Genomic DNA, 23,134 nt, shown 5'->3' on the forward strand with positions numbered 1-23,134 from the left:
TGAAATAATATAAAAAAAAAAAAAGAGTAACCAAATGTGGAAAGAAAAAAAAAGAGACATGGAACTTATAACTTTCCATTATTTGTAAGTAATATAATTTTCTCTTAAATAAAAATATTTTAATTATACTCGTTTAATTAAAACTACTTTTAAAACTTATTAAATATACTAATATTCAGTTTGTTATTACAGAAACTAATAAAGAAAGACTGGTATTACAAGAGCAATTTAGAAATATTTTTTTTCCTTACATTTCAGTCTAAATAATTTTTTAATCATTTGATATCACCTGTGGCAGAATTTTTTCGGGCTTTCAACGGATCAAATAAAATAATTATTTAACTAAATATGTAATTTTATGGATAGATAACAAACTAATTAGTTCCTTTTCGCATTTTGTAATTCATCATCACATTAAAAAAGAATAAATAAAAAAAATCATGAAATCTGTAGCAGTAACTACCGAAAAAAAAAAAGAGATCGACAGTGAAATCCGCGAATCGGACTCTTCAAAAGGGGTTACTCAAATGCATATTTTCATTTCGAAATTCAGTTGTAGTAATCAATAATATCAAATTTTAAAAGTTATGTGGAAATCAGTAGTAATAACTACATGAAAAAATAGAATGAAAATTTCGACAGAAAAGAAAACATAATTTTTTACTTCATTATTCTCAAATGAGAATAGAAAAATCGCAAGCATTTTTTTCCACTCTGATGTGCAAGAAAGGCATCTTTTGAATATACTTCTGAAGAAAAGATAAAAATTTTCTGCAGAAAAGAAAATATTTTACTTCTCATAAGAAAATCTTTCTGCAATAACTCGGTAACATTCTGTCACAGGGTTGATATCCAACTAAAAAAATTTATCTTTGTTTTCCCAAATTCAGTGCTGTTGAGTTTGAATAATTAGTTTGTAATAATACGTTAAATAGTTCTAACAAATATTAATGACTTTAATTATAACATTGATTTTATTAATAATTTTATTAGGCTTCAATATGTAAATGTAAAAATAAAATGAAATTTGCAAACTTTGGAAATGGGACTTACCTAGTCAAACAGTATCACTTCATTGTTAAATGTTGTGATGCATAAAAGTTGAGAGCTTGAATCTCATTGTAAGTTTAAATTAGATTTATATTGCAATAATGTCTTTAATAGTGCAATATGTATGTTTTTTTTATCTTGGGTTTATGAACTACTTTTTTTATATTGAGCACATAAGCCCATCTATATATCTAAATAAATTAACACATGGCAGTTACATAAAATTTTGAATTCGATGCGCTTGATCAAAGGTTAGGAAAAACATTAATTATAGTAAAAAGAAAGACTTTTGTAGTGTAAATTGCAGCAGAATAATCGCAAAGTCTTGACAACTTCCGGGTAGCGGCCCGTGAGAAACTAAAATAAAAACATTATCAGGGAAGGTCGAATTTACTACCTATTAGCGGTACCTTCACTAATTCAACTTTAAGAAAAACGGTAGTTTCACAAAATACTTTTTCTTAATATTTTATTTTTGTATTGCTTAAGAAACAATAAATCTATATTTTTATCCATATTTTTTAATATAGTTTTTAATTTTTCACAAATTATGTTTAAATTTAAATTATATGTGGCTTTTAAATCACGTGAATATGAAACTCTATATCGAATTTAATAAATGCAAAAATATAAATCATGATGCATAATTTTTAGATCGCGTAAATAGGAATTGCGATGCATAATTTTTAAATCGCGGGAATACGAATACCAATGTCTAATTCATGAATCACGTATATATAAGAAAATTGATGCTTGATATTACAACTGCATAAAAGAACACAAAAGAAAAAAATGCTTATTTTATTATTCAAGGTGTTAAACATTTTATTGGTGTTTAAACTCGCGTGAATACGAATTGCTACATAGGGTTTTGTAAAAGCAAAGCATAAATACAAATCGCAATATTGAATTGTATAATCTTGTAAATAAGAATTGTAATGTACGATATTTAAATCGTGTGAATAAGAATCGCAATGCGCAACTTTCAAATCGGGTAAAAATATGAAAATTGATGTTTGATACTAAAATCGCGTGAAAAAGAAGAGATATCAGCAGATTCTGGGCTTGGGATTTCTAAAAGGCTTGTTTGTATTATTTTTGTTTAGCCATAATAAATTAAAATTTAAAAAATAAATTGAATGAGCAAATAAATATTTTCACTGCAATTTTTTATTATTATTAATTTGTTTGCTTTCACGCCAGCCAACAGGAAGCAGCAACGTCTAAATTGTGAAATTACGAGCTATCTGGTGGGTGGGCTAAAATATTTTATTTTCTCTACATAAAAGAGGAAGAAATAGCTAAAATAAGTAAAAATGCGTAAGGGTTAGCAAATATGACAGAGCTTGAATTTTCTGTTTATTTTTGAAAATCGGAAGTAATTATAATTATTTTATATCAAAGACTTATTTTCAGAAAAAGCTGTATATTTATAATATATTATAAAATATAATATAAATAGTATATTTATAATATGTAGTATATTATNAAAAAAAAAAAAAAAAAAAAAAAAAAAAAAGAACAAACAGAACTTTTAGAGAATTGGAGTTTTTGATAAAAAGGCTGAAATTCGAGAGACATAAGAGGAAATCTGCTAAAAAGCGGAAAATCTCATCCCTGATAACTCCTAGCCAAATCTTTAAAAAAAATAAAATTGTAAGTTAAAAATCCATTTGTGTCTTAGCGATTATATTTGGCATGACAGATTATGTCGATTATATTTGGCATGACAGAAACAATGGCACTCAAGTAGCAATCATTAGATACATTTATTTGTTTATATGTGAATAATTAGTAAATCATTACACAAATAAATAACAAACAACAATATAAATAACAAAATTAAAGTACAGGCTTGAATTTAATAGTTCGATAAATATGCAGTAGCATAGGGATGAAATGTGATCAAGTGACGTTTATTTCAACAATCAAGAAAATTTGCAGCCATAAGTAGCTCTAATGCTATTTCAGGGGCAATTGGAAACTCGGGAATTTCAGTAGAACTGTTGGTGTATCGCACCTTGTAAGCAAAATACTGGCATACCTTCTGTAAAACATGAGAAGGTATTTCACGAAAATTTACTTCATTAGTTTCATTTTCAGAAAACTGACCAGGGCCACTCAACATGGCTCTAATTGTTCCTGAAGTTAGAACATATTCTCGCTTAATGATGAATTCGTGACCATCAGACGAAATCAGCTTAACGTACATAGCATCAGGGCCTTCACAGCCTCCGTATAGATTTACATCAGGCATTTTGCTGCTCTTTAATGTAATACTGTAATAGTGAGATATTAAATTTTCTGCCTTTTAATAGGCTACTATAAAGTATCCTTCTAATATTATATAACAATAGGTTAGCTTAGAGCTAAACAAAAGAACAAAACTTTTAGCAGAGCATGACTGTTGCCATATTCGTATAATTGAATATAATTGACAGTGTACAGTTAAATTTATTTTAAGATAAAAAAAAATTTAAACTAAAAAACTTAAAATGTCAATTAAAAAATCGTACTACTTTTGATGATAAACATTTCATTTTTAGAGAAAAGGGAGTTGCTTCATCGGAATCAGAAAAATCGAAAAATCGGTTAATTATGTTTTTCTATCCAAAAAGGAACAAAAATAAGTAGTCGGAAACATTTGCAAATAAAATTTAAGAAATGTAAATATTGTTATTAAACTAATTGAGAATGAAGAACTAAATTGTGCTTGATTATTTTGAATTATAATTTTCTCCCTCCATTTTCTACAAAAGTGAAAATATTGGTACAAGTCATTGTGTTGCCTCCAGCTTTTGAAAATGAGGACGTTTAGTAAAATTTTAAATAGAATTTTAAATGAATCATTCATACCCTCTCTCTCACCTTCCTCGCGCTCATTTTCATTTCACTTAATAGCAGCTCAAAATCAGTATAAAAATAGCAAATTACTCATGAAACACCTGAAAACTTCGAATTTAAATATGGATTGTATGCGACTAGTTCATAATTTTAAAGCAGCTCTGTTAAAGGAGTTTGGAGACGAATTGGTCATAAAGGACCTACCTAGCATTTCAAAACTAAATGAAAGCGAGGTGAGATCGAAATTAACACTTATTTTTCAATTTCTGATATTTTGAAAATACAGAAAAAAAATACTAAATTGTTAATGTTCTACTTTATTGTAAAATTTAAAGAGAAATCTTTAAATTGACATATTTCTATATTAGTATCTTTTCGCGTTAATTGCCATTGTCAGGGAGCTAAAGGGTGTTTTTATTCTTGCAAAAAACTAAAAAAATTTTGTTGTAGTTTACCTGGAGTGGTTACAAGTTAAACCTTTTGCATTGGGTACAGGGTTGGCAAGTTTTTGACTCATGATGGTTTTTACCGGTATTTACCTCGGTTTTTACCGTCATGTCAAAAACCCCTCTGTCATAAACGTCTAAAACTGTCAAAAACCCATAATTTTGGTCTTGGCGAACAAAGAACACGGGGCGCGCTCAAAAGAGCAGAAAATCAGGGTCATGGATCGTGGTTGCCGGGAGAAAAGTGTTGCACCAAGCAGACTCCTCAATTCTGCTTTTAACATGTAAAGTCTATGGCGGGCTTGTCANGTTTCCTTGCAACATTGCAATAGCCTTTTGTTATCATTGTTTGTAGTTAAGTTTTGTTTAATGTGCTTTTTCAACTGAATAAAAGTGTTTAACTTGACAAAATAGCAATAATTCTTGACTTAGAATTTGTTAGTAGTCACAAGTTTTGTTTAGCTTATTTCTAATATTTAAGAAATTTAAAATTCTTCTTTTTAGTTCTTGAATTTATTAATAGTTCCAAACTTTTTTGTTTGTTTTTTTTATTTCTAACTTCTAATAATCAAGAAGTGCAAAATTTTGAATCCTTTGCAAATCAAGCTATAATGATAAAAGCAAGTATCACTATGTTCAATAAGTATATTACAATATTTCTGTATGAATGTATATCCTTCTATTAGAATACATGTATATAGTTGCAAAATTAATAGCAATCATTGACAGCATTCATTTATAAAGGCAATTATGTGAAAATAATATATTGTCCGCTATATGCCATAAATGAAAAAAAAACAGTACGTTTTTGACAGTTTTTGCCAGTAAAAACACGGTTTTAACCACTGTCGTGTCAAAAACCAGTTTTTGTCGGCAAAAACCCAACCCTGATTGGGTTTAAGAAATTGTGTTGATAAGAAATTGTTCGACTTCTTGAGAGCTTCAATAATTTGAGGTGGAGTCTCGATAATTCGAGTCCATCTCGAATTATCGTAAATGTAAAATTTAATAAATATTTCAGAAAATGAAAACAAGGCAATTGTTAAATTTTAACATCATTAGAGGATCTGGGAACATAATATTACTGCATCAGGTTATTTGTACTTAAAAATAATTGTTTTATGCCTTTCGTTTAAACACACTATTCACATATATCAGAGTTGAACACACAATATCGTTTCTTTCAGTCATAGTAATAATTGTAAAATCAATCTTAGTAATTGTTCCATGTGTTATATGTGCGTTTGTCTTTATTTGGGAGTAAGACTGACCTTTTTTTTCACTAGCTCAGATTTATGGGAAACTCAATCAACAAGGACTCAAATTATTGAGTCTTGACTATACTTTCAATCTTGAAATTTAAAATCTATCATTATTAAAATATTTTATTTTACTGTCAATTGGTGATTACCCAATTGGTTTCCATATTGGAATCTGTACCTAAAAACTCTTCAAATTGTGATGATAATCAGGCTGTACTATATGAGATACTGGACGGGTGAAGATCAATTCCATATTGGAATCTGCACCTAAAAACTCTTCAAATTGTGATGATAATCAGGCTGTACTATATGAGATACTGGAGAGGAGAAGAAAGAAAATCTCATTTTGGGACTAACTCAATGGGTATAATTCGTGACCCCTCCTTAACAAGCTTTTATTTTTACAGAATATGTATATTAAAAAAATTTCTTAGTACAAAGATCCTTTGGTACTTAGGGCATGTAATTTGTAGCTCAAACCAGCACTGATACAGAAATATTCCTCAACTTTTCAATACAACATCATATAATAGTTTTATGAACTACCATAATAACTTCGTAAAAGTTTTAAAATAAATATAATCTTAAAACTCAGTTTCTATGTTCTTGTTCATTTGAGTAAATTCATACAAAATATTTCAAAAGAAATACCTATAGAAACTTAATTAATAATTCTTAATAAATAAGCAGTTTTCATAGAATTCTCTGTACACTTTCTTACATTGGGAAAGTAAAATCTATTTTTTAAATAGATTTTTAGCCAATTAATTATTCTATATATTATTTAAATGTATTGTATTTTTAGCCAATATTAAGCATAATTTATTATTAATGATTAAAAATGTTTTTGTAGTTAGCAAATGTGAACATTAAATGAAAAGCTTAATTTTTTGACTCCTATACTAAATCAAGAAATGATATTCCTTAATTAGAGTTATAAGATTTTTATTTGCTTCTTTTTTCTTTTATCTGTAAAATGTTAATATTATTTTATAAAAAACATGAAGATTTGTTAGTATTATTTAGTACTACATTTTCTGCATTATTTAGTACTATAATGCCAATACTGAAAAAAGTAAAATTTGTGCTTTGCTTATTACATTATTATCTTATAAACAAATGAACAAAGATAATTTTTCCTCACACCAAAAAAAGTTTATTGCGAAATTGAGCTTTCAATATTAAAATATTTTTTATATGACTAATAATAAGCTTATTGCATCTATTATTTTTGCAATTAACAGTATATTTAAATTAAAAACCGTTGTACAATTTTCTTCACTTTATCATTAGAAAATATGAAATTTATTTTTAATAAATGAAATTTTTTTAATGTATGATTTTTAAATAATATTGAATTGAATTTTTTTAGGTTCGTATTAAAGTTCTGCGTTGTGCTGTCAATGTTGCGGATACGCTAATTTGTTCTGGGAAGTATGATCAAGAACCAAAACTTCCATTTATTCCAGGTTAACTATTACTGAGTTTAAATAACTATTGCATAAATTTTCAATTAATATGTTGCATCTATTTAATTAGAATTCGTCTGAAAAGTGATTTCTATAATTTATAATCCACATTTCAACTGAATATTTGTCTGTGTCTATTCTATAAACAATCGCCTTATAATCTATATATATATATATTTATTGGAAGCTATTATTCAAATTATTATTTTTCTTCAGTTTCCATTTCAGTTTTTTTTGTGGTCTCTTTTTCTCATAGTAAATTAAATATTGTAAATTAAACAAGTTTTTATTAATTTTATATGTTAGGCATTTTTGACTAAAATTTATGCATCAGACATGTGTGCTTTTTCTTTGGAATTGATCTTTGAAAGTACTTTACTAACAATACGTATTTCAAGATACAGAAAAATAATAGCTGTCTTAATGAGTCTAGTGTTTCAAATTGAACAAGTTAATGTACAAATTAATTCTGAACTTTGTCATTTAATAATAATGGGAGAACTGTTTTTATTTATTTATTTATTTATTTTACTGGGAAACAACAGATAAAATGCCTTTAGATCTTATAAACTTTAAGTTCTAATAAGCTTCCTGATCTTAATTGTTAACTAATAACAGCAAAAAAAAAAAAAAAAAAAAAAAAAAAAAAAAAAAAAAANTAAAAAAAAAAAAAACAAAAAAAAAAGGAAAAAAAAATAGAAAGAAAAATTCTTATATGCTGATAGTTTTCTTTTCTTTTTTTTTAATATTTCAGAAAGGTATTTATTTACAACCTGTGAAAATTTTTTAAAAATTTATAATTGGTTTTAAAATTAGTCAAGTCATTATATTATAGAGAAAAATGTGAACCAGTTTCTTTAAAAGCTCATAATTCTACTATTTTACAGCAATACCACTAAGCAATATTTAGCAAATCTTACCTAAAAAAGTGACAATTTTAGAAACTTGATTGATGGTAATTATAAAATTGCTGTATTTGCTGATGCTTGATTTTAAAAATGTTGTTCGAAATTCTTTTTCTTAGGATATGAATTTTCTGGAGAAATTCTAGAGATTGGATCTAAAGTAAAAAACTTATATGTTGGAGATAAAGTCATTGGACTAAACAAAGATAATTATTCAGCAATGGCAACAGAGTGTATTTCCCAAGAAAGGGTATTAAGTTTTAAGATAAATTTTTTTACTACTAATCAAATAATTTTGCAGATTTTTGATTTTTTAAAACTNGTGAACATTAAATGAAAAGCTTAATTTTTTGACTCCTATACTAAATCAAGAAATGATATTCCTTAATTAGAGTTATAAGATTTTTATTTGCTTCTTTTTTCTTTTATCTGTAAAATGTTAATATTATTTTATAAAAAACATGAAGATTTGTTAGTATTATTTAGTACTACATTTTCTGCATTATTTAGTACTATAATGCCAATACTGAAAAAAGTAAAATTTGTGCTTTGCTTATTACATTATTATCTTATAAACAAATGAACAAAGATAATTTTTCCTCACACCAAAAAAAGTTTATTGCGAAATTGAGCTTTCAATATTAAAATATTTTTTATATGACTAATAATAAGCTTATTGCATCTATTATTTTTGCAATTAACAGTATATTTAAATTAAAAACCGTTGTACAATTTTCTTCACTTTATCATTAGAAAATATGAAATTTATTTTTAATAAATGAAATTTTTTTAATGTATGATTTTTAAATAATATTGAATTTAATTTTTTTAGGTTCGTATTAAAGTTCTGCGTTGTGCTGTCAATGTTGCAGATACACTAACTTGTTCTGGGAAATATGATCAAGAACCAAAGCTTCCATTTATTCCAGGTTAACTTTTACTGAATTTATAATTTATATAACTATTGCATAAATTTTCAATTAATATGTTATATCTATTTAATTAGAATTCATCTGAAAAGTGATTTCTATAATTCAAAATCCACATTTCAACTGAATATTTGTCTGTGTCTATTCTATAAACAATCGCTTTATAATCTATGTATATATATTTACTGGAAGCTATTATTCAAATTATTATTTCTCTTCAGTTTCCATGTCAGACTTTTTTTTGTTGTCTCTTTTTTTCATAGTAAATGAAATATTGTAAATTAAACAAGTTTTTATTAATTTTATATGTTAGGCATTCTTGACTAAAATTTATGTATCAAACATTTGTGCTTTTTCTTTGGAATTGATCGTTGAAAGTACTTTACTAATAATACATATTTCATGGTACAGAAAAATAATAGCTGTCTACTGTCTTAACGAGTCATTTCAAATTGAACAAGTTAATGTGCAAATTTATCGTGAAATTTGTCATTTAATGAAAATAGGAGAACTGTTTTTATTTATTTATTTATTTTTACTAGGAAGCAACAGATAAATTGCCTTTAAATCTTATAAACTTCAAATTGCTTCCTGATCTTAATTGTTAACTAATAGCAATAAAAAAAATGGAGAAAAAAAATTCTTATATACTGATTGTTTTTTTTTTTTTTTTTTTTNTTTTTTTTTTTTTTTTTTTTTTTTTTTTTTTTTTTTTTTTTTAATATTTCCAAAAGGTATTTATTTACAACCTGTGAAAATTTTTTAAAAATTTGTAATTGGTTTTAAAATCATTCAAGTCATTATATTGTGAGCCATTATATTGTCATTATTTGTCTAAAGTCATTATATTGTCAAAAATGTGAGCTAGTTTCTTTAAAAGCTCACAATTCTGCTATTTTATAGCAATGCCACTAAGCAATATTTAGTCAATCTGTCTAAAAAAGTGTCAATTTTAGAAACTTGATTGATAATAATTATAAAATTGCTGTAAATTTTTATTTTTTATTTTTAGATATGCTTGATTTTAAAAATGTTGTTTGAAATTCTTTTCTTTAGGATATGAATTTTCTGGAGAAATTCTAGAGATTGGATCTAAAGTAAAAAACTTATATGTTGGAGATAAAGTCATTGGACTAAACAAAGATAATTATTCTGCAATGGCAACAGAGTGTATTTCCCAAGAAAGGGTATTAAGTTTTAAGATAAATTTCTTTACTACTAATCAAATAATTTTGCAGATTTTTGATTTTTTAAAACTTTGTAAAAATTCTCTTTTAAGCATGTTTTTTTTAAAAATTTTAACATTCATATTATTTTATGTTTTTGAAGGTTATTTTGGACTTGTTATCTTGTATTGTCGTTCTTTTTTACGTCAGTAATAACGAAAAGAAAATCAGTTTATCAGGGGTGGTTGTAGGAATTCCGGGAATGTTGTATTATCCTTGCGGATCTAAATAGTAGGAGTAGGGCTTATGATTTTTCTGGGAATATTGTGGAATCCCCCGTTTTTCGAAACCATTGGTTCTCGGACTTTCGGTAATCAAAAACATAATCTGGCGAAATTTTCACAGGATTGTGCTATCTAAAATTCCAATTTTAAATCTTCCCGTAATTCCCGCTAACGAGACACTATATAAGCGTGATTCTTCGGCTACTTGGTAGAAAATTAATTTGATTCTTCTAGTTTGGTGGATTTTCGCCTTTTTGAATATTTGGAACTGTATTGGAATCCGCTAATATTGTGATTTTTGTTCACGAGGTTTGTTTATCAAATGTCGATTTTCGTATTTACCTAATTAAAAAGTTACGTAGAATTTAAAACTCCTATCTCAAGATTCTTGTAAGAACTAAGATTATTCTTAAATTAGTTACTATAAAATTGTGGCATTCTTCTTTAGTGAGTAATTTAATCATAAATCTTATTTAAAAAAAAAAGTATGTTAAATACAAAACATGTATGGTATGTAAATTGATATATTGATATCGATTTTTGGCACATAAAATTTATCAGGGTTTTTCCCTTGGTGTCATAACTACCTCCGGTTTATATTAACAACTCACAATGCTCTTAATTTGGCATACATCTCAATACATTGTCTGCACGTTAAAATTTGCTTAGTTACGTATGCATGTAAATAGATTAAAAAAGAAAAACTTTAAAATGATATGTGCAGTAGTTGTATAAGAACCTGTATATCTCTGTAACTTTTAAAATTAGAAAAGGAATGAAAAAAAGTTAAAAATTCTTGTGAAATATTTGACTTGATTTTCATTATGATTTTCCACGTCTTTGAAGACTAGAGTTAACATTCTGTGTATCAAATTTTAATTCTTACTTCATATAACCTTAAATTAGTGCAGTTATACACTTTTCCATGATTCTATAATATTCAAATCCTAATATTGGTTTTGGACAAATTTCCTGAAAATGGTTCATAGTTTTATTATCTATCTATTAAAAGAATTGTTCATAAGTTTATTTGTTTTCAAAATTTAAAAATTTTGAGAGTTAATTCTTTAAATCTCAAAATTGTAATTTATTTATTTATTTTATTTTTGTAGGATTTATGGAAAATTCCTCAAGATGTTTCAATTGATAGTGCAGCTGCCTTAGTTGATAGTTATGCTACAGTTTTAATTGCTGCTAGAAGAGCTAATCTGAAAGAACAGTATGATTTTTTAGTTTTTTTCAAATTCATATGATGTATTTTATGTGCTGTAAATTAATATGAAGGAAATGATAGCTTTGATAAAATTTCGCAAATACCCGTGATTCAAATTTCTGTCATTCAAATAAGTACCCTTAATGCATAGTTGTCTCTTTAAGTTTTTTTTTTAAAGTATTTATGTTTATTTAACTTGTTTTTTTATGAAATATAATAATTCTTATTATTGACTAATATCATGAATGTACTAAACTTCTATTGATTTTTTTTTTTTAATTTAAAGAAAATGTAAATTAAGAACATTTTTTAGTTTTGTTATGTGTTTCTATTAAGTTAGTCATGTGCCACATTAAATTATGTACCACATTAAATTATTAAATATTTTTTGTTGTTGCTGTTAAAAACAATGTAGCATATAAGTATTTATTTTGAAAAAAAAAATCATTTGAGATTTGTAGCAATATACAAAATTTTCATGGATGCATTATAAATTGTCTGCTTATTTAATAAAATTGTGTTTATTTTTCTTTCCTGTGGTTTTTTGTTCAATGATGTATGTTTTGAGTAAATATTATTAAAATTGTTCTTACATTAGAAACAATTGGGAAAAAAAATTACAAAAAAAATTGGAAAAAATTTATTTTTTTCAATGGGTTTTAATTCAGATGCTTCAGTAATTACGAATGTTAGCAATATTTTCAACACATTCTTCTTAGTTATTTTGAATTGATGCTAAGCTGGAATCAAAATTAAAGAAATGTATTTGCCTGAAAGTTGGAGCAAAATCAAGCAAACTCTGAATACGTGTTTTTATCTGAAATTAAATTATTTAAGAGAACTATCTTCTCAAAATGAAATTGTATACTTTTCTAACCAGAAAAGTGTGATTGATAACATTACTGTATCCTTTGAAAAGAAGTTTACAAACATTGAGAATACGTCTTTTTAAACTTAATGCAGAATGTTGTGTCATTTTTTGCATTGCAATGCAATATCTATTTTTGATTATTAAATATATTAAAAAGTATCCATATTGACCAATTTTTGATCAAAAACAAGACTTTTAGGTTTGTATCACTCTATTTATTTTTTCTTAACTTCATATGAGTCATTCTATCACTGAATATAATAAATTTTTTTTTTAACAAAAATAAGAACGATGAAAGAGGTAAATATGCACACATAAATTCACAATACTCAAAGTAATTATATTTAAAAATGAATAAAACAGTAATAAAAAAAAATCATTTTTTGATATGATGTATAAAGGTCAATGACTGATTTACAAAGAACAATTTTTTTCCCTTCAAAAAGTTTTTATTATAGCTTTAATACTTTAATTTTGTCACTTTTTAGATATTTGAGAAATGAATGAAATTTATTGATGTAAACTATGTAATCCTCGATTTTGTTTCTTTTTTTTTTTAATTAAGAATTTAGATATGCATATTTACCTCTTTAATCTTTCTCTTCTTTGTCAATATTATTTTATTACATTAATAGTTTATTTTTGTATTTAGTGATTGATATTTATACGATTCTTATATTTGTATTTTGAGTGTTAATGTTGTTATAAATTTCAGCGACACTGTACTTGTGACTGTTGCTGCTGGCGGTTTAGGATTAGCTGCTGTTGATTTAGCTGCGAACTTATTTAATGCAAAGGTAAATGGAATATTTGCTGATAATTATTAGGAAATGTTACTTATTTATGTCTTCTGAACCAAAAATGAATAATGTTTTCAAGATATAAATTTTTAAAAAAAATCATGAGTTTTTTAAAGAGAAAACTTTTGGCTGCTACATTTTCATCATTATACTCTTTTCTTAAGTTCAGTTTTTACTTTTAAACTTTAATTTCAACCTATTTTTTCATATGTACCTAACATAAAAATTGCATTCTAAAAAGGATTTTTACTGTGTGATAAAAATAGATGTTGCACAGTGTGATTAAAAATAACCTTCATTACAATCTTAGAACAATAAGCTGGTCCTTAACCGAATTTGGAAAAAAAAATGTAATATAACAATAACAAATTTGAGTGTTCTAACACTCTTTGTCTTGCAGAAAAATCCTAATTTTGAATAACAGCACCTATGGCGACTATTTTGTATCTTAAATAATTTTTGCTGTTGCAAACAAACCCAACTTATATCTTAATTACATTTGCGAAATAATTGAAGTATATTAACCATAGGCTGCTTTTCATTTTGTCCTCTTCTATTTGAATCAAACCTGTATTATTGTTTTAAGTATGTGGGTCATTAAAAAGTGATATTGTATGCTATCAAATTAATGATTCAGGACTTTTTTTTTATTAACAAGATTATTTCATTCTTCAGAGTACATAGTGTTTTTAAAAAGTGCTTATTTTTGATTTACGTTTTTTAAAAGCCCTTAAAGGTGCTTTTTTTTATTAAGAGTTTGTAAAAAGTGCTTAATTTTCTATCTTTTATTTAAAAAAAAATTCTTTGCCATATCTGCTGTCATTCTAAATTACATAAAATGCATGATTTTCATATTTTTTTCAGCACAGCAATATTTATCAGAAACTAGTTATTTCATCATGATTACATAAGGTTTTTGAAAATTTTATTGATTTTATGTTTATAAATTAAGAACCTTAAACAACAGAAAAAAGTAATTTTTATTACAATACAGACTCTAATTATGATTTTTTTTGGAAAGTGATTAAAAATATTTTTTGAGTCCTAAAAGTACTAAAAAGGTGTTTATATTTTGTTGAAAAATCTGACTACATACCCTGTTCTTGTATGATTATTGTTGTACAGTCGGCAAAAAAAAAAAGATATCACCCTGAATAACTTTCGTTCTAATGATCGGATTTTCACGAACTAAGTGTTAATCTTAATGGTTCCTGGGGGTGACCTCAAATATGCTAATTAATTAGTGCTAACTATTAATTAAGTTACGAAATCAGACACAAAAACGTACTTTCTCTGAATAAACATNGAATTTCTAAAATATTTCATAACACTCTGGACCTTTTTTTTCCCTTTGTACTATGTTTATTTTATTATCGATTTTATATTAGATAAAAATATAAATCCAATAACTGAACATGAAAAGATGTACTTTGATAAAATAAAGTCTTGTAACTATTTATAAATTAGAAACTAATTTCATCTAAATATACATTATTCCGACTTTTTAGTTATTTACTTTTTTAAATTAATAACTCGTAGTAACGCATATTTTAAATTTTTTTTTCTACAGATCAAAAACCATAACACAAATTTTTATGTTTAGCAAGAAATAAAAATTCTCTATTTCAAGAATTTGTAGAAAATTTAAAATTTTGTTCGAAAAAAAAAGACTTATATAGTTGAAATAAAGTTTATTATACAATTAAAAAAAAATAATAAATTCAAAGCAAAAAAACTTAATATACAATGATAATTACAGTAAATTTATAAATCTCACTTATTCCAAATTCCGTTTCGAGAAACTCCTGTTTAACTGCTTGAACTAAAATTTCATTTTTTTCAAATTTCAATATTATAGTTAACATACTTATGAAAATCCAAATATTATAAAATGGAAAAATATCTAATTACAGACATCCGAGCTAGTCTGGAAGGAAGACTAATACGTTTTTGATTAAATAATAATAGCAAACTTTGTCATAAGCACTTGTATTTTCTTAATTATTTTCATTATGTGTCCTCTAAGAGTTTGCAGATCTCTTCATCATTCAAACCTCGCTTACGAGGAGCCATCGGAATTGCTAAAATAACTTACTAACAGAGAGGATAAAACAGAAAAGACATCTAAGGAATATTTGGCTAAACTATTTTCACACCAATATTCAATATATGCCAACCTCCACTTTTTTGGAACCAGCCATAATCCTTATCATCAAGCCTCAGACATCACTTGCCCTGCGCATCGCCATGCCCTCCTTGAATTACGATCACGATTGTTACCACCTTCTAGCTATAACTTCTCAGTTTCTACTCAATCTATCACATATGTTTGTTGAATATACCTATCGCTAGAGAAACTCTATAAACATTTTTTCCTCATTGCAGACGACTCTTATTTTTATTTTTCTTATTTCGTATTTCCTTTCAAAATTCTTGTTATCCAGCCTCCTTGAGAGCCTTACACTTTCGACAGCTGTCAAGATAATCTTCTTTTGTTTTCCAGTTACTTATCTGCCATGTAATTTCATTATTATTAAGTTAAAATTAATTTCTATGCTTTTTGTTTAAGGCATTTCTCTATGCCTTTGTATTTTAGAGTGTAAATATTTTCAAAATTTAATTTTTTCTTTATATGTCATTTATACTAGTTGCTAATGTAATTTTTTGTGTTTTATATGTTTTATGTATGTTTTGTCAGTAGAATGTTTGTTCTACTCTCGTGTGCCCTGAATAGGGCGGGTCGAGGTATCAATCATAGAGTTGAAATACCTACTATATCAACTCTATGGTATCAATAAACAATATGCCAACCTCCAATGCCGAATTTCGCGAAACCCTCCTGCAATCCCCCCTCTCGAAGCCTTAACAATAGAGGGGGAACTACTTAAACCACTTATCATCAAGAGGAGAAGAGCAAGTTTGACAGTGAAAGGGGAAAAAAATGTGTGGTACAAATGTTGTACCGAAACCGTCTTAAAATAAAATTATTTTTAGGGTACAACTGTCGTACCCTCCATCCCCTAAAGGTTAAAGGTGCTTTTTTTTAAAAGTTTGTAAAAAGTACTTAATTTTCTATTTTTAATTTTAAAAAAAAGAAAAATTCTTTGCTGTATCGATTGTCATTCTAAATTACAAAAAATGCATGATTTTCACAATTTTTTTCAGCACAGCTATATTTATTAGAAGCTAGTTATTTTATCATGATTATGTATGGTTTTTGAAAATTTTATTGATTTTATGCTTATAAATTAAGAACCTTAAACGACAGAAAAAAGTAATTTTTATTACAATACAGACCCTAACTATGATTTTTTTTTTGGAAAGTGATTAAAAATATTTTTTGAGTGCTGAAAGTTCTAAAAAGGTGTTTATTTTTTGTTGAAAAATCTGGCTACACACCCTGTTCTTATATGATTATTGTTGTTCAGTACTTTTTCTCATTATATTTCAAGTTGTAATGACAAACTTGATCATGTAATTAAAATTTTTTTTTATTCATCTTAGATTTTATATTCTCAGTTGTTTTTAAAGTACTTTACTGTTCTTCATTAAGGTGATAGGTGCTTGTGATACAGAAGATAAAGCGAATATTTTAAGAGAGAAAGGAGCTTTCTCTACAGTTAATTATAGTAAAAAAGAACTTGTAAAAAGAGTGATGAAGGAAACCAATAATGAAGGAGTAAAAATTATATTTGATGCTGTTGGTGGTGAAATCTTTGAAGACTGCTTGCAATGGTAATATTTATTTGCTATCCTTTTTGACAAATTAATGTGTTTTTAAAAAGACAAATGTTTGAATTTTTATCTGTGTTGATTTGATCTCAAATGCCTGTAAGTAGTTTTTATATTAAATTTGTAACTATGTTGTATCAAAGTTTGATAAAATAATGTTGTTAAAAAATAAATTAAAATTTTTTTTCTCTTCTGTATCTTATGTCAGAACTTTATGATTTAAATATTTGCATTGGTGTCAGTCTCAGATTGCACCATTTGGTTGCTGTTAATTGCAATTATTTTTAAATTACTTGATAGTTTTCTCAGAAGTGCTATCTGTAGATGAAATTTAAAACTAATTTTGAAACAGATTAAGAAAATACTCCCTATTTTTCTAATCTGAACTTAGCAAACTATACATTTCTCCTTTAACAAACATGATACATTTTTTCTTTAAATGACTTTTCAAGTTGTCAGCCATTCTTGGGTACCTTTACTTTAATTGTTAGCTTCTTCATCTGCAATCTTTAGGAAAATTGCGCTTTTCTGAGGAAAAATAAATTGTCAGTGGTTCTTAATCTCCATTGTTATCCCTAAAAAACATCGAGTTATTGTTCAGGTATTGAACCATTGTTCTGTATATGGGGAGGTTTTGCTCTTTATTTTTTTTTTATTAAATGCATAAATTTATTGATTTTTTTTAAAATGTCTTAAAAAGTTTTGTCTACTGTGTTCGAAATTTTTCAATATCCCATAAAAAAATTTTCTGTCAAAATTTAGAATCTATAATTTATCATCTTTTTCACTTCTATTGTTGACAAAATAATAATTATTTTATTCATCTTTACTTGCATTATTCAGATAATAATTATCATTATATTTTTATAATTACTTCCATTATTGATAAAATATTTATCATTTTCGTTTTTTTGAAAAACATTAAGCAATATACACAAATATGCAAATACACAAAGAACTACTTTATTAGATTTTTTTTTATATGGCATGAATAAACTTTTAATAATATTTTTGTTTTGGCCTTTATTTTGAAAACATTTATATTTGTTGCCTTTTTTAATTTTTGACAAAAAATTATTTTAACTTAATTTTTATTCATTATTATTTTTAATGTTTATATGAAATTAGGTATTGTAGCTAGGTACTTTATTTACGTCACAATAGAACTGTACAATGGGCTATTAGCGACGGTCTGAGAAACATCCCTTAGGATGATATATGAAATTATCATAATATTTTATTGAAATTATCATAATATTTTATTTTCATTGCTGACAAATTAATCATCATGATTTTTTGTATTTCTGAAAGGTGTAAAGAAAGAGTGATTAATCTGAATACACATTATAATGAAAGACTATTATATTTAGAATTTTTTTATATTCTATAATAAACATTTTTTTTAACCTTTTTTTATCAAAACTTAGAAAATATTTTGTAGCATTTTTCACTACCATTATTTACCAAATAATGATAATCATTTTTGGTTCTTTGAAAGATGTAAAAAACAAATGACATGCATTAATGAAATGTCAAATGAAAATGCATTAAAACAAAGAATTACTTTGTTTAGAATTTTTTTAATACCCTATAACCATATTTGTGTTTATATTTTAGTTTCTATCAAAATTCAGGAAATATTATTTTGCTGAACTTTTTTCTTTTAATGTTGATAATTATGAACATTATTTTTCGTTCATTATTACTTCTGTGGTTGGTAAAATAATAATAATTATTTTTGCTTTCTCGTGATACTTCCCAAAATAACAACATATACTACAGTGTTTAGAACTTTTTGATAGTCTGCTTGTATCGTTTAATATTATTTGTGTCAAAAGTCTGAAAAATATTTTTTTTAAATTTTATTTTTATATTCTTAAAAATTGAAAATATCTCCTATCTTTTAATTTTAGTTTTTTGTTCAGATTGTGAAGTTTTTGGTTACCCATCATTTAAGTCATCTCTTCTTATCTTTTAGTTTTAAATGTTTTATGTAGTTGCTCCTAAATCATATGCCATTAAACCTGTGCTTATCAATCAACTTTTTTTGGTAGTATTTCTCCTGAAGGCTCAATTGTTGTGCTTGGATTTTCTTCTCGAAAGATTCCTCAAATACTTACGAGCCAGCTTCTACCAAAATCTTGTGCTTTGATTGGAGTTTCTTTAACTCATTATCAAAGAATGATTAATGAAACTTATCGAAATGCCGTTCAAGAAGTCATCAATATGTATCTTGAAGAGTTCATCGATCCTCATGTTGCTGAACATTTTAAGTTAAAAGATGTAAGTATTATTATTATGAAATGCATTGGCTATAAATTTTTAAAACATTAATATAAAATTTTGTTTATGAAAATTAATACAAATTAAGGTTAGTTTACTATCTTTCAAGCATTTAAGAATAAAGTAGATTTGAAGATTTTATGTAAAAATTATTCTTAGAATATATTGAAAACTTGTCCATACATTTTGCACTCATGTTTTTATTACATTAGGTGGTTCTGTTCCCTCTTCTTTCCATTGCCCTTTCGGGTAAAATAGAAGTTTACTGAGACAAAACACAATTTATGTAGTTATTTTATTCTCATCGAAAGGGTTTTATAACCTTCACTTTATTTGTAAAATTTTGAGGCCAACTAAGAAGTCAAGTATTGAATCAAAAATTTAAAAGAAAGTTTTTGAGTGTAGTGAACCACTGAGAAAAAAAAATCTTTAGATTTGCTTTAAATGATATTGTTGAACAAATCTTTGATACTTATACCAAATCCCCTCTTTAGGTATAGTTTATAGTTCTTGCCAAAGTTATAGTTACCTATACCTATAGTTTATAGTTCTTTTTATTTTAATATATAATAAACTGACTAAGTCGCTTGATAAGATTATTCACTATCGTCTATTAGTGTAATTGTAGTGCAACTAAACTAATTTTGATTGATTTGATTATTATGATTTTATTATATATTAACAACACTGATTTGATTATTATATTGATATATTATCACTGTATATTCTTGTAGTGGTATAATAATTAAATCAAAACTATTTAGTACAGATATAATTCTTGTCAGCATTATTTGCAAACAGATAAACTTATTCTGTTAATGTCATCATAAATTCCTATTGTAAAGTTTAAGAAATAGAGAAATGTATTCCAGTTCTAATATAGCTATTTCAAAAAATAGCATACATACTTCATTTCAGCACTTATCTTATGAAGCATGGAAAAAATTATCAATCAAAGACAAACAAGGGACATGATAAAGTGAATGATCTGTCTTCTTATTGTTTTTTTTTAATGTAACATGTATTGAAATTGTAGCATAAATTCTATTTTCTGAATGAGCATTGAAGGTATCAAAATAGCTATATGTAATTCTCACATTTTCTCTATTTTTTCTCACATTTCTTTCTGTTTCAATATTTTGCAGAACAAAGATTTTATTTCAGCATTTAATAGTTGATCATTATTAAAATTTTTCCAGGTGAATGATGCTTTGAAGCATGTTGAAGATGGAAAATCAGCTGGAAAGGTTATACTAGATATGTCATAAAATATTTTCTTTTTTGTATTTATATAGTTGTTTATAATAAAAATGTTTACTTTTAGAGCATATGGCAAAACTTTGTTTGTTATTAACCAGGCTTGGTGAACTTAATTTTAATATACTGGGTAATCATAAAATTATAGAAACTGTTCAGAATTTCATTACTTTCTATTTAAATCCTTCTTTAACTTGGTACCTTACTACTATACATTTGGGTTTGAAATATTTCTTCAAGAGACAGCTAGAATTAACTTTTTCTTTTAAAAAAGTTTTGAATATGCATTGATGCAACAAACTCTTGAAAAAACTTATTTTATAATTTTAAATAACAAAACTTTTAATTTCATGACATAAATGGTGTCTACTTTTCACTACCTTAAAAATGGAAACTTAAACTTAGCATCAGAGTTGTTAATTTTTCTGAAATTAGCAGTCTAAAAAATTTTCTTTTCTTGGAAAGGTTATTGGATAAGTAAATTAAAATAGACATTTAAAAAATTTATTTCACAAATTTGCAGTGCCTGATTTTAAATTGATGTGATAGTTTTTTAACGCATCCATTTTTAAAATGACATCTTGCACTTGGCATGTTATTAACCTATATCGATTTTTCAAAAATTGCAGTTAACCCATTTTCGGACAAAGGTGCGCGTAACACACCATTTCAATAAATATTCTGAAGGCATCCATAAATTATTAGTAATTCAATTGGAGGAAACATTTTCTGCTGAGAAACTTTTAAACTATTCAAGTTTTGAAACTTAAAACGGTTATTCACGAATGAAATTTTTTGAAAATATATAATTCGTCTTTTTGAGATTTATCATATCTTTTTATGATGGATTAAAGTTGTAAGTCAGTAAATAAAAAAAAGAAAGAAAGAAATTTCATAAAAAAACGTTCAACTAAATGGTTAGTTCATTGATTGCCTATACGCACCATTTGATTTCTTAAATAAAATGATTTTTCATACACGGAATTTTTTTGTCTTAATGAATGCAATGTAAGCATATTTCAATGAAAACAATACCACATTTTATATAACTTCTTTGCTTGGCCTAAAATGGGTTAAAGACAAGTGAACATGTTGAATGTATTATCAATTTAAGTTTGTGATATTTTTTATTACCAACCATTACAATCCAATTCTTTTTAAATATATCTATGATCATTTTATTATTAACAGTTTCGATTGGCTTTACAGTTTTTAATAACAAGAAAATAATCAGCAATACATTAGGAAAACTTTGTCAAATAATCTATTATTTAAGGGGAATTTGATAGAGTTCTTTGGTCTATTCTCTCTTATAATAACACCGGAATTTTTCTCCATTATTAATAAGCAATAGACTTTACTGAAAAGAAATGATGAATCAGGCAATTCTTGATTGGAAACAATTTTATACATGTCTCATGAAAATGAGTTTATATTCTAAATTTTAAAAATTAATCATAAAAACAAATTGTACTATTCCATTATTTCTAGCTAGTAAAACAAACATATATTAAAATTTCTTATTTGCACTTGTGAAATATTTGTCTACAGTATATTTAGTTTTAAAAAATAATTAATAAACCTTATGAAAACACCACTTCTAAACTCTTTGTTCATGATCATAATTTTATTATACAGTATGATTGTTACAGGAAGTGTTTGGAATTTCATGATTCAAAATCTGATTTAATTTAATGAAATTTGGTTACTGAATTTCTCCATTCATAAATACTTTTAATTTTATCAAAATTACATAACTTTTTGTGTGCATATTTTTAAGTTCAATAACAGAACAGTTACGTTTTTTTAATAGAATTATTATTGTACAAGGTTTGTTCGAAAAATTTTGTCAATGGTTTTATAAAATAATGAAAATAGAATATACAAATAAAATACCTTAAGTAGCATTCAACGATTTCCTTATAGTAAATAAGGGAAACTGGAAGAGCCTTGCTACGGATAGGATCAGATAGCAAAGACTACATTGGATGGCCCTGGCCTGTTACAGGCTGTAGTGCCTTGAAAGATGAAAAAGCATTTAAAGCAATAGCCATTGTGTAAATGCTCTAATGTATATTTTGAATAACTTTTTTTTAGTTTAACTTAAAGCACTGCTATCATGCGACATGCCACCTTCAACATATTCCTTTCTGTTTTTGCTTCCACACTATTCTCTTTTAGTAACATTACATGTTTTTTTTTTTGCAAATGAATTAGAAGCAAAACTTTAGGTTTACATATTACTCCTCTTACAGTATAACTTCTCTTCTCACACAGACTGTCTTAAATTGGACATAAAAGTTAGTTGACAGTTTCACATCGCATTTGTGCGAGCACGATTATTCCACTAGATTTTTGGACAAACCTTGTTTTACACAAAATGATAGAGACATCCATTTGTAATTGGATCAAATTGTTTTCAGTAATAAAATATCAAGAATCCCTCCTTATATTTTGATAATTTGAAACAGTATAACATGTCAATTTATTTGTTAAAAATAAAGGATACTGTTGCAACATAAAATAAAGCTTTATTTTCAACATTAAGAAAATATTTACAACTTATTATTTACATAAGATAAATTTGCAATAATTATTATATACAGAACTGTCCAATCAAATG

General features: G+C 25.9%; 2 protein-coding genes across 3 annotated transcripts; one reads left to right on the forward strand and one right to left on the reverse strand.

Annotated features, from left to right (window-relative positions):
* Window positions 1-2,971: 2,971 nt before the first annotated feature.
* Window positions 2,972-3,307, reverse strand: LOC107447155 (elongin C). The gene has a single exon (XM_016061999.4). The coding sequence runs from the start codon at window positions 3,305-3,307 to the stop codon at window positions 2,972-2,974; it is 336 nt and encodes a 111-aa protein (XP_015917485.1).
* A 374-nt stretch (window positions 3,308-3,681) lies between these two features.
* LOC107447154 (quinone oxidoreductase-like protein 2 homolog) lies at window positions 3,682-20,578 on the forward strand (the record flags this gene model as incomplete). Of its 2 annotated transcripts, none has more annotated exon segments than XM_043042363.2 (8): window positions 3,682-4,127; window positions 6,975-7,071; window positions 8,096-8,226; window positions 11,468-11,574; window positions 13,155-13,236; window positions 16,793-16,974; window positions 19,026-19,254; window positions 20,454-20,578. In XM_043042363.2, coding segments are annotated over 8 exon segments (1,170 nt in total). In that variant the 3' UTR covers window positions 20,523-20,578.
* Window positions 20,579-23,134: the final 2,556 nt, after the last annotated feature.

The sequence above is a fragment of the Parasteatoda tepidariorum genome, chromosome 8 (assembly GCF_043381705.1).
Source record: "Parasteatoda tepidariorum isolate YZ-2023 chromosome 8, CAS_Ptep_4.0, whole genome shotgun sequence".
Classification (NCBI taxonomy): domain Eukaryota; kingdom Metazoa; phylum Arthropoda; class Arachnida; order Araneae; family Theridiidae; genus Parasteatoda; species Parasteatoda tepidariorum.